General features: G+C 35.1%; 2 protein-coding genes across 4 annotated transcripts; both read left to right on the top strand.

Moving 5' to 3' along the window:
* The first annotated feature begins 260 nt into the window (after window positions 1-260).
* On the top strand, window positions 261-10,181 carry LOC111374521 (5'-nucleotidase domain-containing protein 4-like). Of its 3 annotated transcripts, none has more exons than XM_022997191.1 (17): window positions 264-819; window positions 3,202-3,512; window positions 3,873-3,950; window positions 4,042-4,256; window positions 4,717-4,809; window positions 4,915-4,998; window positions 5,696-5,812; window positions 6,199-6,304; window positions 6,400-6,456; window positions 6,567-6,620; window positions 6,925-6,982; window positions 7,706-7,782; window positions 8,139-8,209; window positions 8,490-8,550; window positions 9,304-9,363; window positions 9,617-9,679; window positions 9,759-10,181. In XM_022997191.1, exons 1-17 carry the CDS (start codon window positions 630-632, stop codon window positions 9,879-9,881), a joined length of 1,818 nt encoding a protein of 605 aa, XP_022852959.1. In that variant the 5' UTR covers window positions 264-629; the 3' UTR covers window positions 9,882-10,181. The 3 variants fall into 3 exon arrangements, with proteins under 3 accessions (XP_022852961.1, XP_022852959.1, XP_022852960.1); XM_022997192.1 differs by having other exon boundaries at window positions 721-851; XM_022997193.1 differs by lacking the exons at window positions 9,304-9,363; window positions 9,617-9,679; window positions 9,759-10,181 and adding an exon at window positions 7,935-7,995 and having other exon boundaries at window positions 261-819; window positions 8,490-8,518.
* Window positions 10,182-10,522: 341 nt separating this feature from the next.
* LOC111374523 (3-ketoacyl-CoA synthase 4-like) lies at window positions 10,523-12,439 on the top strand. The gene has a single exon (XM_022997194.1). The coding sequence runs from the start codon at window positions 10,721-10,723 to the stop codon at window positions 12,269-12,271; it is 1,551 nt and encodes a 516-aa protein (XP_022852962.1). The 5' UTR covers window positions 10,523-10,720; the 3' UTR covers window positions 12,272-12,439.
* Window positions 12,440-13,663: the final 1,224 nt, after the last annotated feature.

Genomic DNA, 13,663 nt, shown 5'->3' on the forward strand with positions numbered 1-13,663 from the left:
ACTTAGAATATATTTAATCGTGTTTAAAAGTTACTTTTCTAAAAGATTTGAAAGCATAATGAATTTTTTTTTGAATGGACTATTGAACTCATTCCCTCTAAAATATAAATTAGAAATAAGTTCGATTAACAATTGTAATTAAAAATTTGCACGAAATTAATCCACAAGTACATAATTTAAACGTGGGATTGCGTAGCAACTGCCGCAAAAACATAGAAAATTCAAAAAAATAAGAACAAATTTCCCATCTATTGCGCCATTTGCTAAAATACGCCATGCGTGGTCTTCACTCTTCTTCCCCATTCCGCTGCCAGTTTTACCGTTACCCTTCAGAATATCAAGCAAAATTCACTGCCTCTGCCTCTGCCGTGTTGCAAGTTATAGCCGCCTCCACGTGGCAATCCCTCCTTTTTTTCTTTTTCTTTTTTTCCAGTCGTTGTTGGAGGAGGTATTCGTTTCCTAGTTGCCAAATGGGGAGTCAAAGTTTAATTTTTTCCGCTAAGAATGCAAAACGTTAAGCTATTAAATGCATTCAGTATCTATACGGGTATCGGGTTCTACATTCATTTGGAATTTGAAGGAATTTTCTTAGCATTTTTCACATCTCAAACTGGCTATATAAATTCAGGATGCGTATCCCCAAAGGGCGCTCATTTTCCTTTGGCGTTTCGCTATTTTCTTCTCCAAATCCCAATCCCATTCTTGAGCCCTTAACATTTCCTTTTTCGTCCTCTTCGAGAATTTTATTCAATTCCAGTATTTTTTCGTCTGCTCTTTCGGGTCAATTTCCGAGTAGGAGGAAAGTGAATCATTGCAAAGGTTCGTGGTTTAGCTAGATCAATCACGAACGTGTATGTTGTTATTCTTTTTACCGTTTTTCTTGATTTTTCTGAATCTGAATGGAGAGAGAAGATTTTTTTTTTTTTAACTATTTAGTGAAATTTCACTTTGCATGTTATCTTTCTCGATTTATCTGCAACATGCATGGTTAATACCTAATATAAATCACATTTTTGTTTTCAATTTTTTTTTTCCTTTTTTAACTTGCTTTATTAGGTTGATTTGGAATTGCCATGCCTATTTTTGATGTTTTGTGATCGCAGTAACTTAGGGTGTGTTCTCTTTGTCATTTTCGAGCTGTTTTCTATTTTCGATTTTAAAACGGTGAAAACGCGTTCTCTTTCCCGTTTTCGAAAACGAATTTTCGAAAACGAAAGAAAATTTGTGAAGAAAACACAAAACGACATTTATGTCGTTTTGGGCGTTTTCAAAACAAAACTAGAAAAAAATTGAAAACACGGGAAATGGTCCCAAAATGGCAAAAAGAACATATTTTCAGCAATTTCAAAAAACAGGCATTGAAAACACAAAACTCAAAATGAATTCAAAATTCAAAACTACAAAATTGAAACATGAAGAGAACAACTCCTTAATTTTCTATTTTGTGTTGTCAGGTATGGTGGGAAGCATTGATTTAGTGCTTTTACTATCATATTTATTGAATTTAATTCTGTGCAATGGCATGTTAGTACACAATATTGGACGTGACTGAAGAGTGCAATTATAGTGTCTATTGAGTACTGTCCAATCCACTTCAGCAAGTCTTAATTTTCCTGACTTATGGTTTAAGTGTCGTGCCTTATTTTTGAATGTCACTGACGGTGGAATGCAGTGATGTCCAGGTTTTACTATCATAGTTATTACATTAATTTTGAATGACTCATCAGTTTTTATGCTGTAGGAAAAAGAGAGGAAAATAGTGTTTGTGAATATGAGGATGACGTTGTTTTAGTAATGGGAGCAAGAAGATGTTGTGTATCAGGGTATGAATTCGATATGAGTCAAGAAGTTTGTATCATCCCTGGAGTATAGGATTAGAAGTTGGAACATAACATGGTGCCAGTGGGTTCACATACAGTGATTACAGAATGTAAACTGCTATGGTGATGGAAGGAGTCCTTTACTCCCTTTTTGGTGCTTTTTTCTTAATAACCAACAATTGGTTTCTTAATAGTGATAACTAGATAATTTCCGGCTTGTTTCACCACTCATTTTTGTATGTAATTTATTAATAGAAATATTGAATGTGAAATTGCCAAGATTTGATGTCTCGAATTCAAGTTCACTTAATGTCGGGGGAATATGAGGAGTAAAATAATCTGGAAAATACTTATGATTTAGAGTATAGTTTATTGCTCAAATCTACGTAAGAAGTAAAGATTGAGTCGATATAGGGCTCTTATAAACTCCATATAGGACACATATAACATCAGAGTTTCTTACTTAGCACAGGCTCTTTGTTTTATTGATTTTACGCGTGTCGTCCACCAGCATCCCCTCAGCATGATCTTTAATCTTTCAAGTTTGCAGAAAATTTAGTTTATCCTATATTAAAAGCTTAAACTATTAATTTGGCATGCGAATATGTCTTGTACACAATTCGCAGGCTTGTTGCATTTAGGATAAATATGTTTTATTATTCACTGTTCAAAATTTGAATGTATGACCATTTTGATAAATCATTGCATATGTGCAAAGCTTTTGTATAAAATGCTTTTGTCTTTGGTTAAACTGGAAATTTTAATACCAATTTATTCTCCACTCGATAAATATAGGCATTTTAAAGATTTATATGCCATAAAATTATCCTAGTTATTGATGAAGGCCAGATTTTTATTTGATATTTTATAGAGGCTTTCACTGTATGCAAAATTCTGTGCCGTTTCCATACTTGTTGATATACATTAAGAGCACATTAGGTATGCAACATTGGACATGACTTGGAAGATACCTTAAGCGGGATTTTACTTTCTTTTTCTTCTTTAATACCGTCCAATGTTCTTCAGCCTGCCTTACCGAACATACCATAAGGCTGGTGATTAACTTGAATATAAACTTTACTTCAACATCTGCAGTAAAAAATGCAGAAAAACAGTGCAACATATATGCCAAGTAAACAGCAGTTGACATCCTTAGGAAAAGCACATTTTAAGATTAGCCATACATGCTCTTGACATAGTCTTGCTAGCAAGTGTGCTAGTCACTTCGTTCATATAGTTCTGGATAACCACTCCATTTGCTAGTTTTGGGCAGATTTGTTTTTCATTTTGTGGAGATAAGGCGATTTGAGTTCACAAACTGGTGTGACATAACTTCAAAACTATTCTTACATAGCATCCATTTTTTGTTTGTCGTCATCAGGTAATAAACAACATCGTTCTAGTATTATGATGGATGCCATGGGCGTAGATGGAAAAACATTGCAACTTAAGGGAACCAATTGCGGTGATATTGGTCAGGGTCCCTGCATATGGTCGTCTCCTGAAGGAGGACAAAAGATTGATATTGGAAAACAGATATTCTGTAATAGGTCTTTGAACATGAAGAACATCGTTGCTGTTGGATTTGATATGGATTACACTTTGGCTCAGTATAAACCTGAGACTTTCGAATCACTTGCATACGAAGGCACAGTTAGAAAGCTGGTTTATGATTTGCAGTACCCTTCAGAGGTTTGTCTACATTTTGGTTGGTACTTTTATCTTAGCAAGAAGAAGCTTTTCAAGGAATGAAAGCCATTAGTATTTCACTAAGTTAAAGCCAATGATGATTCTCAGATGAAGTCAGTAATTGAATCAATTTGTCCTTGTTGTATTTTTCTACACTATGAAATATGAATCCCACTCAACAGAAAAAGGAAAGCAAAAAAGAAGAAGAAAGGAAATGAACCGAAAATATAAAAGAATTCACCTAATGTTTCACAAGTTTGGAGATTCATACAGACTGCTTATATTTGCTCTGTGCTAATTGTTCTTTTCTTTTTAATTATTATTTGAAATTAATAGCTTATTAACTTGACTGGGTTTGTGTAGTTGTTGGATTGGACATTTGATTGGAAATACATGGTCAGAGGATTAGTTCTCGATAAAAAGAGAGGCAATATATTGAAGGTTTGTGTTGTTGTATATCGAAACTAAATCTTCCTTTTATTTGATTGGATTTAACATGTAAATTTATCCGTGTTGGTTGTATGATTCATAGATGGACCGACACAAGTACGTCAAAGTAGCTTATCATGGATTTAGAGAGATGTCGAAGGAAGATAAAGTTGCTACATATCGAAGTACTTTGACACGCGACTCGTTTGATGAACCTGACTATGCTCTCATCGATACCCTTTTCTCTCTGGCTGAAGCTTATTTATTTGCTCAGCTTGTTGACTTCAAGGATAAGAATCCAGGCAAAATTTTGGCAGAGTAAGAGAATTATCAATTCTCTAATATGTTGGTTTACAGTAGTTAATTTTCTTCTCTCTATTACAGGGTGACGTAATAATTGGTCCAACAGCTAAAAAATACCTTAAGAGTATATTTTTGTGAACTTGCTCAAGAAAAATAGGCTTGAAACCTTTGACAATCCCTCCACATTACAGATAAAAGCATAACACAAAACATGGATTGTTTATCTTTCATTTTTCTGCACTTTGTGTTGATAATTCTTAATGTTGCACCATTTTCTGGTGTTTTTAGTACCATTCTGGCAAATAAATTATTTGAACAATCTGGATTCCGGAGTTTGTTGGAAAGAAGCTATTATCAATTTAAAAGAAATTTTGATATGCTGAATACAAACATACGTTTAACTTAATCCTTGAATTTTCTTTCCTAATTATCCCACTTTTAATTGGTTTATGTTTTTTCTCTAATGGCATGGCAGCTACTCTGGAATGTACAAAGATGTTCGAGCAGCAGTGGATTTGTGCCACCGTGATGGTACTTTAAAGCAGATGGTTGCAAAAGATCCTAGAAGGTATCTGTAATTCCTTCAAAATGCAGTAACTAGTTTCCAATTATTTTAACACCAATGCCAAAAATTTCAAACTGATGTATCATAACTTTTCCATTATTGTATCAGATATATCAGGGAGGATACCTCAATTGTTCCCATGATAGAAATGATTAAAGAATCTGGCCGTGCTACATTTCTGGTGACAAACAGGTAGCCTTTTTTATGCAAAGTTGGTTGAGATAATGCGTATGATCTATCCATGATTTTGACTGATGATCAAGTATAAAGTTGAATTGAAAGAAGATGGATTATTTGCAACATTTGCTACCAAGAGTGAGTTATACCCTTTTTCTACGGGAAAATCAGAAAAATGGAATAATCTTCTCTAGTTTCTTTCTTGGTGGCGGCTGAAGATTGCATCAATTGATGCAACCTGATATGTCCAGAAGAAACTTAAGAGCTTTAAGTTTTGATATACATGCATAGTGTTTTGGAGTCAATATCTGTTGCCATATTGCTATTTTCTTGGCTCTTAGAAGATTGAAATATCTCAAGTACTTTTCCTTGTATATATTAAAATGAAAAATAAATGATATTGGCAAATATTTTCTTTTAGGCTTTCATATTTATTACTGCATTTTCCTTCAAAAATTTTATGTTCTTAGTGACAACATTAGTTTCCTTAAAATATTATGTGAGGAGTTGGCGTTCAATAAACATATTTTAACTCTTATTCCTTCAACTTCTGCCCCGGCTTTCCAGTATAATTCGCCTTCTTTGCATTGAAGAGGTACTGATTTTCAAAAAGCTTCTCTATTTAAATTGTAATATGTTTGTGACAGACCGAAGCTGTTATGCACTATCCATGTTTAAACAAATGTCTGAATTACTCTTGAATTTGGTGCAGCTTATGGGACTATACAAACATTGTAATGAACTTCCTCTGTGGAGAGAAAACCGTGAATAGCTGGTCTGCTACCAATTTTGATTGGCTTCAATACTTCGACGTTGTTATCACTGGCAGGTCATTAGCTTCTTGACACGTGGCTCTCTCTTTGCAAACAGTGTGAACTTTATATTCTTTCCTTTCTTTTCCATAAAATAATTGTCAGACAATCTAGAAACATGTTGATTTTATTTTCCAATTAAAATATTTTCAATTGGTAGTTAGTGGATAACCATTTGGTAACTGAAGTCTAGTCAGTAATTTAAGTGAATGCTTTAAATCAATTTGATGATATTGCATCTCTTAGCAGCTTGACATAAATCAATTTGATGATGTTGCATCTCTTAGTAGCTTGACATTGATGTAGATTTCATTTGTGATGGATAATCATGCTAAATATTCTCATGGCTACTTTTCAGCCTCGATTCTTCTAACTTTTCCATCATACAAACCCCTTTGTGCAGTGCAAAACCAGGTTTTTTCCATGATGAAAATCGTGCTAATCTTTTTGAGGTTGATCCTGAGTCTGGGATGCTTCTTAACACTGATAATGGCACTCCTATGCCCTCAGTTAGTTGAATCTTCACGATCTTTTACAAAATTGGATACCTTTTTCGTGCTCCTGCAAGTCTAGTGACCCATTCTTCTTATTATTGATTAACTAGGTAGATACTACATTAAGGCTGCCATCGAATATAGATAAGAGTTGCAGAGTTTTTCAGGTATAGCTGCATCCTACAATTTTGTAAACTTGTAATGTTCTAACATTGTTAATTTTGCGGATGGTAGCCCTTTTCATTATGATATTAGTTTTATTAAACTCTATTTTCAGGGTGGAAATGTTGGCCATCTGCATAAACTATTGTCCATAGAGTCAAGCTCTCAGGTATTCTAGTCATCCTTTAGTTGTGATGTTTTCTTTCCCATCCTTTTTAACTCTTTTAGGCACTATGAAATTAGATGTTGCCTGTTCTTGTGATTTGCCAGTTGTATACAAGTGGTTTATTTTTATGCAAAGAAACAAGGACACACGAGGCATAACATGTTAATCTACAATATAACGACTTCAATATTTGGAGTGCTTGTCGTGATTTTTATCTTTTAGAAATATCTTTGTGGTGCACAATCTTTATTGAGTAAGGTTAGGTTGATTTCTTACAAAACATTAACATTAACATTTAATTTCTTAGGTACTTTATATCGGGGATCACATCTATGGGGATATTTTACACAGTAAAAAAGCCTTAGGTATGTCTTTCATCTCTATTATAGAATACATCCATTGGAAATAACTGCATTGACATTCTCAAATGATGGAAATTGCAGTAAGCCTATTTTGGTGAAACTTATTGTTAATCTGAAAATTACTTTTAATGACATTACTGTGTTTTATTTCTATCCAATGCATGGTTTTAGGGAAACCGATCTCAGTTAACGATCATTATTTTTATCCATATGCTTTTCGCCACCTTCTATTTATATCTAGCTGGGAACTGATAAATATTGTTTTCAAGAAAATAATGGCATTTAGAAATTGCTCAGGCTGGCGTCTAGTGTAATTAATAACATGGTTTAATTCATTCTTTTCTCCCTAATCCCTTGTAAATCCCAAGTTTACATCTTTGGGCTGTTGTGCAAGGTGTCAATTAAGTTAGATCGGGATTTAGGATATAATTGGTCTGGTATTCTTTTTATCTGGTTTGGGATTGGATAATATGAGTATTCTATCCTGTCGCCAAATTATGCCCTCATTTGGGAAGAATTTATGATCAGTTTTAATTTATAAATAGACAGACATACTTGTTGGTCCATTGAAATGTGTGATTGAAAATGAAGTTTCACCTATTTATAAATAATTCATAAATTTACCAAATGGAGGCTAAATCTTTTTCACCTAAGCATCTTGTGATTTCGTTCTGAGATGTTTTTGTTTGCTTCATCTGATTCAATCTTGTAACATTGTGTTAATAGGTTGGAGAACAATGCTTGTTGTCCCGGAGCTTGAGAGGGAGGTTGAACTTCTCTGGCAGTTGAGAGATACCCGCAAGGTATATCCGTATATGGATAGACACAATTTTCCTTTTCGGCTATATTTAAGGGAAAAAATTTTTAGCAAAAAAGTTAAGCTTACTATAGAATAGTTAGTTTATCAAAGTGTTAAACAATGTTCTTATTCAGAGGGATATTATTTGGCCTGCAGACAAATATTTTGAGTAATCGATTCCTTGTTTCCTGTAAAGTGATTGGACCTGCTTTATTTGGTATGACGAGTTCAGAAAGTGACTTGATTATTTCTTCAGTTTCAGCTACATTCATCCTCCATTAGATTTTACTCTGATTTATGATGCTTAAATTCTGTTCTGGGAGTTCTGCTGTCGATTCTAAAACCATATTTTTAATGCAGCAACTCCAGTTACTGAGGAATGAAAGCGATCACATTGAAGATGAGATACATCATCTCAAATGGTCTATCAGGTAACTCTTGTCCCTTTCTTTTGAAACTTTACTGCATAAATTTGTGGGAATGGGCTGTAAATATTTCTTTTGTTTTGTTCGCCATCATTTTGGGTATAAAAACTGTTGAAGGATTTTGGATTCCACATCAGAAGAAATAAAATAAGTTGTTAAAATACTATCTTCCTTTTATAGTCAATTTTCTGAATTGATTGAAGTGTTTTGAGGTCATAAAGCAATCCTCTGCAGCATTTGAATACATTCCTGAGAAAATTTTGCTTATCGCACATTGTGTACTCAGATTTGATGGCGTGAATGATGACAACGGGGAAAAGATACTTGCCGAGCTTGATAAACTGAAGGTTGGTATATTTAGCAAACGTAACTTTTAAAATAATGTATTTATTTGACAAATGCATCTTTAGATGTCCCTTTGACTCTGAGATAATGTTTGTCCATCGTTCAAACTTTAAATGTGTAATAATAACAAAGTTACTGGAAGAATTTTGAGTCATTTTAAGGATATCACTCTGAAGATGCATCTTGCTATTTTTGTATTTCACGTTTAATGAGGGACCAATTGTTTAATGTTACTTAAAATGGCCGGCTTCTTCTTCCCCCCCACCCCCCCCGCCCCCGGCGGCTGCGGATCGATTTAATATCTACATGTTTTTTAGGTTAACCTAATATTCCTATCATTTTCAAATGTAAAGGATTTGGAATGAAGCTGTTTTGTGTCGACAAAACAGAGGTGTGTAATTTTCTTCTTCACTGTAGTGATGAATCTGGGGCAGCAAGTTGACATAGCTTTCATATTGAGTTTTAACAAATGTAGATTGGCGCGTCTCTGATTTTGTTCTGTTTATTGCTCTTTTGAATACAAATTAAGTTTTGATCTCCTAAAATTTTCGTCCTTTACCCTATGTTTAACGGGTGAATGATAGTGTGTTCATACGATGCTTAGTCTTTTATTTAGTTTTAACTGAACGATAGTTTGAATGGACGTATGATATGTTTAGCTTACTTAGCAGTCCCGGGATCCGAAATTACAATATTCCTGAATCGAATGTTGAATTGTTTTCATATTTGTTTTACTAACACCTCGAAACTCACAGCGTCAAAGCGAGCAAGTGCGGCTCAAACATCAACGAGCTCAACGAGAATGTCATCGAATGGTAAGAGACAGCGTGCAAAAACTCTTCCTCTACCATTAAAGCATGAGACTAATGCTCTTAAATAAAATTATTCACTTAAAACATTTAATTGAGTCAATGATCTTAGTGCATGTTTGGTATGCAATATAATAACCGTAGTGGATTGTACAATTTTTTTTTCATTAATATTGTTGAATATAAACATGAAATAGGTTTAGCGATATCTATCATACTTCTTCAAGTGCTAATATGTATCTTACCAAATACTTTCTAGTTCCACAAGGTGTGGGGACAATTGATGAAGACCGGCCATCAAAATTCACGTTTTGCGCATCAGGTCGGATCAAAGAGCACTAGTAATGAGAATTATATTCTTGGATTCTTACATTAAATGAATTTCCTTTTGTATTTTGCAGGTCGAGAGATTCGCTTGCCTCTATACCAGCCAAGTTACGAATTTGAGCCTATATTCACCCGACAAATGCTACAGACCAGGCGAAGATTTCATGCCTCACGAAATCAATATCCTGGCTTTATAGAGCAACATATTCTTCATTCAAACTTCGTGATATATGACATTTTGAGGAAAATAGTTTGTTGTTTCTTTTCTAGAAATATCAAAGTATGTATCAAGTTCTGAAACATGTTAGTGCTCATTGTAAAATATTGGAAATGAGAAGACTGTAATGCATCCTGCATTTTGCTGGTGATTTGTAATGGCCTGGAGTAATCAGTATGATCTGGCAATCTTGTACTCTGTTAGAAACTTGGATTTTCGAGTCCAGAATTCGTTTGCTTTTAACATGAAGTGGAGTCGAGTAACTTACTCGATTTTCGTACAGGGAACGGTCCCAATAGCTTACATTTTTTTATTTTTCATGCGAGAATATCTACATTTCCTTAAATCACCTCTTCTTAGCAAATGCAAAGACTTCAACATATTTTTTAATACTTTGAGACATTATACTTGAAGTCTTTCATTAAATGTAAAACATATTGCATGACAATAAATCTGAGCTCATTTGATAGTTTGATTAATAAGAATAAGAATAGTTGTGAAAAGAAATTATTTTAGTATTAGTCACTCTTAAGGTCATGCCATGGAGTATATCGAATCATCCATCGATACGAATACTGCTTATTAAAAATTAAAATCTCTATAGCAAAATATAATGTCATATAAAATTAAGCTTCTATTATTCAAGAATAAAATGCATTGTTAATCTATCCAAATTGATTTGTAAAACTCACGCCACCTCACTTGAATATTAAATTCCCACAAAAAAGTCAATTTCCCTTTCACCTCACAAAAATCTTTCTTGATTTCAAGAAGCAGTGGCAGTTTAACTTTAGACATAGTAGAAATCGACGTGCAGCCATGTACGGAGCAGGAGGTGCCGGAGATGCCCAAGAAAATGGCGATGCCACCGTGGGTGTCCAGATCAACCATAGCCGTAGGCTCCCGGACTTCCTCCTTAGCGTCAAGTTAAAGTATGTCAAACTTGGGTACCATTACCTGATTTCTAATTTGTTTACTCTTTGCTTAGTGCCCATAATGATTATCGTTTTCATTGAGGCATCCCGAATGAATCCCAATGACATTCGTCAGTTGTGGCTCCATTTGAAATATAATCTTGTATCAGTTATTATATGTTCTGCATTTCTTGTATTTGGATCAACAGTTTACATAATGACCCGGCCTCGACCCGTTTATCTTGTTGATTATTCGTGTTATCGGGCACCAGAGAATTTGAAGGCCCCGTTTAGTCGATTCATGGAACATTCCCGGTTGACTGGGGATTTTGATGAGTCCTCTCTTGAGTTCCAGAGGAAAATACTCGAGAGGTCAGGGCTTGGGGATGAAACTTATGTACCGGAGGCTATGCATTCGGTTCCTCCCAAGCCGTCTATGCAGGCGGCTAGGGAAGAAGCCGAACAAGTGATGTTTGGGGCATTGGATAATCTTTTTGCGAATACTAAAGTGAAGCCTAAGGATATAGGGATTCTTGTAGTGAATTGTAGTTTGTTTAATCCAACCCCTTCGCTCTCGTCTATGATCGTGAATAAGTACAAGTTGAGGGGGAATATTAGGAGTTTCAATTTGGGCGGGATGGGTTGTAGTGCAGGTGTGATCGCCATTGATTTAGCCAAGGACTTGTTGCAGGTGCATAGGAATACTTATGCAGTTGTAGTTAGTACAGAGAATATTACACAGAATTGGTATTTCGGGAACAAGAAGTCGATGTTGATACCAAATTGTTTGTTTAGAGTTGGGTGTTCTGCGGTTTTGTTGTCTAATAAGTCTGCCAATAGGAGGAAGGCCAAGTACAAGCTTGTTCATGTTGTGCGAACGCATAAAGGCGCAGACGATAAGGCATTTCGTTGTGTGTATCAGGAGCAGGATTCAGCTGGGAAAACAGGGGTTTCTTTATCAAAAGATCTCATGGCTATTGCAGGTGGAGCTCTTAAGACTAATATAACTACTTTGGGTCCTCTCGTGTTACCAATCAGTGAGCAGCTTTTGTTCTTCGCTACATTGGTAATTAAAATTTTTTTCAAGAAGAGCGTAAAACCATACATTCCGGATTTTAAGCTGGCATTTGATCATTTCTGCATACATGCTGGTGGAAGGGCTGTGATTGATGAACTGGAGAAGAATCTTCAGCTGCTTCCACTTCACGTGGAAGCGTCAAGGATGACTCTCCACCGGTTCGGGAACACTTCTTCAAGCTCAATTTGGTACGAGCTTGCATACACCGAGGCAAAGGGAAGAATGAGGAGAGGTAATCGAGTCTGGCAAATTGCTTTTGGAAGTGGTTTTAAATGCAACAGTGCAGTGTGGGAGGCACTTAGGAATGTAAAACCTTCTCGAAATGGTCCTTGGGAGGATTGCATCGATAGGTATCCAGTGAAAGTAGTTTCGGAATAGGTTTTTGTTATGTAGTCGAGCCTTGCTTGACTGCTTTTTTTAGTTTATACTCTGCTTTTTATTTTTCTCCATTACTGGAAAACCGAGATTCTATTGAATTTGGAGATTTGTCAATCTTGTTTTGTACTTTTTATAATTACATGCTATTATTCAACTTTATCTTTGACAGTTGCCTCCCCTTTAGTGTTGGAAATGGTGTTTATTAATAAACCAATTCAAAAATGAATGAGAAATTGTGGTTTTGGAATAGTGGCACCTGTTTGGAAGGTTGCATGGTTTGGCTCAAATCCTTTCATCACACCACTCCATTCTCTATATAAAGGACCCCTTGGATGACTTTGAGAGTACACCATTTGCATATTGAGCATTCATTCTTCTCAAAATTGCAATTCTCTTCTTCTTCATCTCTTTTCATATATTATATTCCTTGTAGAGGGGAAACTCCGTCGAAAGTTCGCCGGATTTGTGGTTTGAAGTGCTACTACCACAAATCGAATCCGTTGTATCTTGGGAGACAATTGCCGCCAACCGTGAGCACCGTAGCGGGGCAATATTGTCTTAAGGAGAGAGTGAATACACTTGCCTCGGATTTAATCTTCGTTTTCTACTCCTTCTTATTTTAATTTTCTTATTTGGTTTTATGGTTTTGTGCTACATTTCCATTTCATAAATTTGTGATTTAAAATGCACTCACAAACAACCATCTTTACTAATTATTCATTTCTGAAATGGTGCGATCCATTCAAAATTGTATGGCATAACTTTATTTGTCTTGGTGTATGAAATCGCATGCGATTATCTGTCTTCAACTATGATTCTGTGAACAGGTGTTGTGCAGTTTATATTTTAGTTCTTGTTGGAATATGATTCTAGAAAATCAGTGTGTTGGTTTCTCTATTGCCGATGGAAGACCATGATGAAACTATAAGCCACTTTAAGAAATTACTTTGGCGTTGATCAAGTTGATGGATCGAGACTCTTTTTTTTTTTGTGTGGATGGTTCGATGAGATAATCTTCACAAGATGGCTAGATGACATGGATCCAGATTCTCATATTCAGATTTGTTAAATTATCATTTTGCTTCTCCAAATTCGGTAAGTCGGAATTATGCTTCGATGAAGTTTGGTGCATTTTATATTGCATACTATTAATTCTTGTGCATATTCTGCCATAATGTATGAGACGTATGCAATAACAAATTGAGATAATGCAAAACTCGATTCTTCGGTGGACGATTTATGAACGTGTCTATTGAATTCTGGGAAGATTATTTTCATAGACACTTGAATTGAATTATTGAATCGGTGCCAACAGTTTAATTTTCATTCATGAAAATCTGATTATGCTTAAATAATTGAATGTGTAAAAACGGCTTCTATGTGCATTACATA

The sequence above is a fragment of the Olea europaea genome, unplaced genomic scaffold (genome assembly GCF_002742605.1).
Source record: "Olea europaea var. sylvestris unplaced genomic scaffold, O_europaea_v1 scaffold1259, whole genome shotgun sequence".
NCBI lineage: Eukaryota > Viridiplantae > Streptophyta > Magnoliopsida > Lamiales > Oleaceae > Olea > Olea europaea.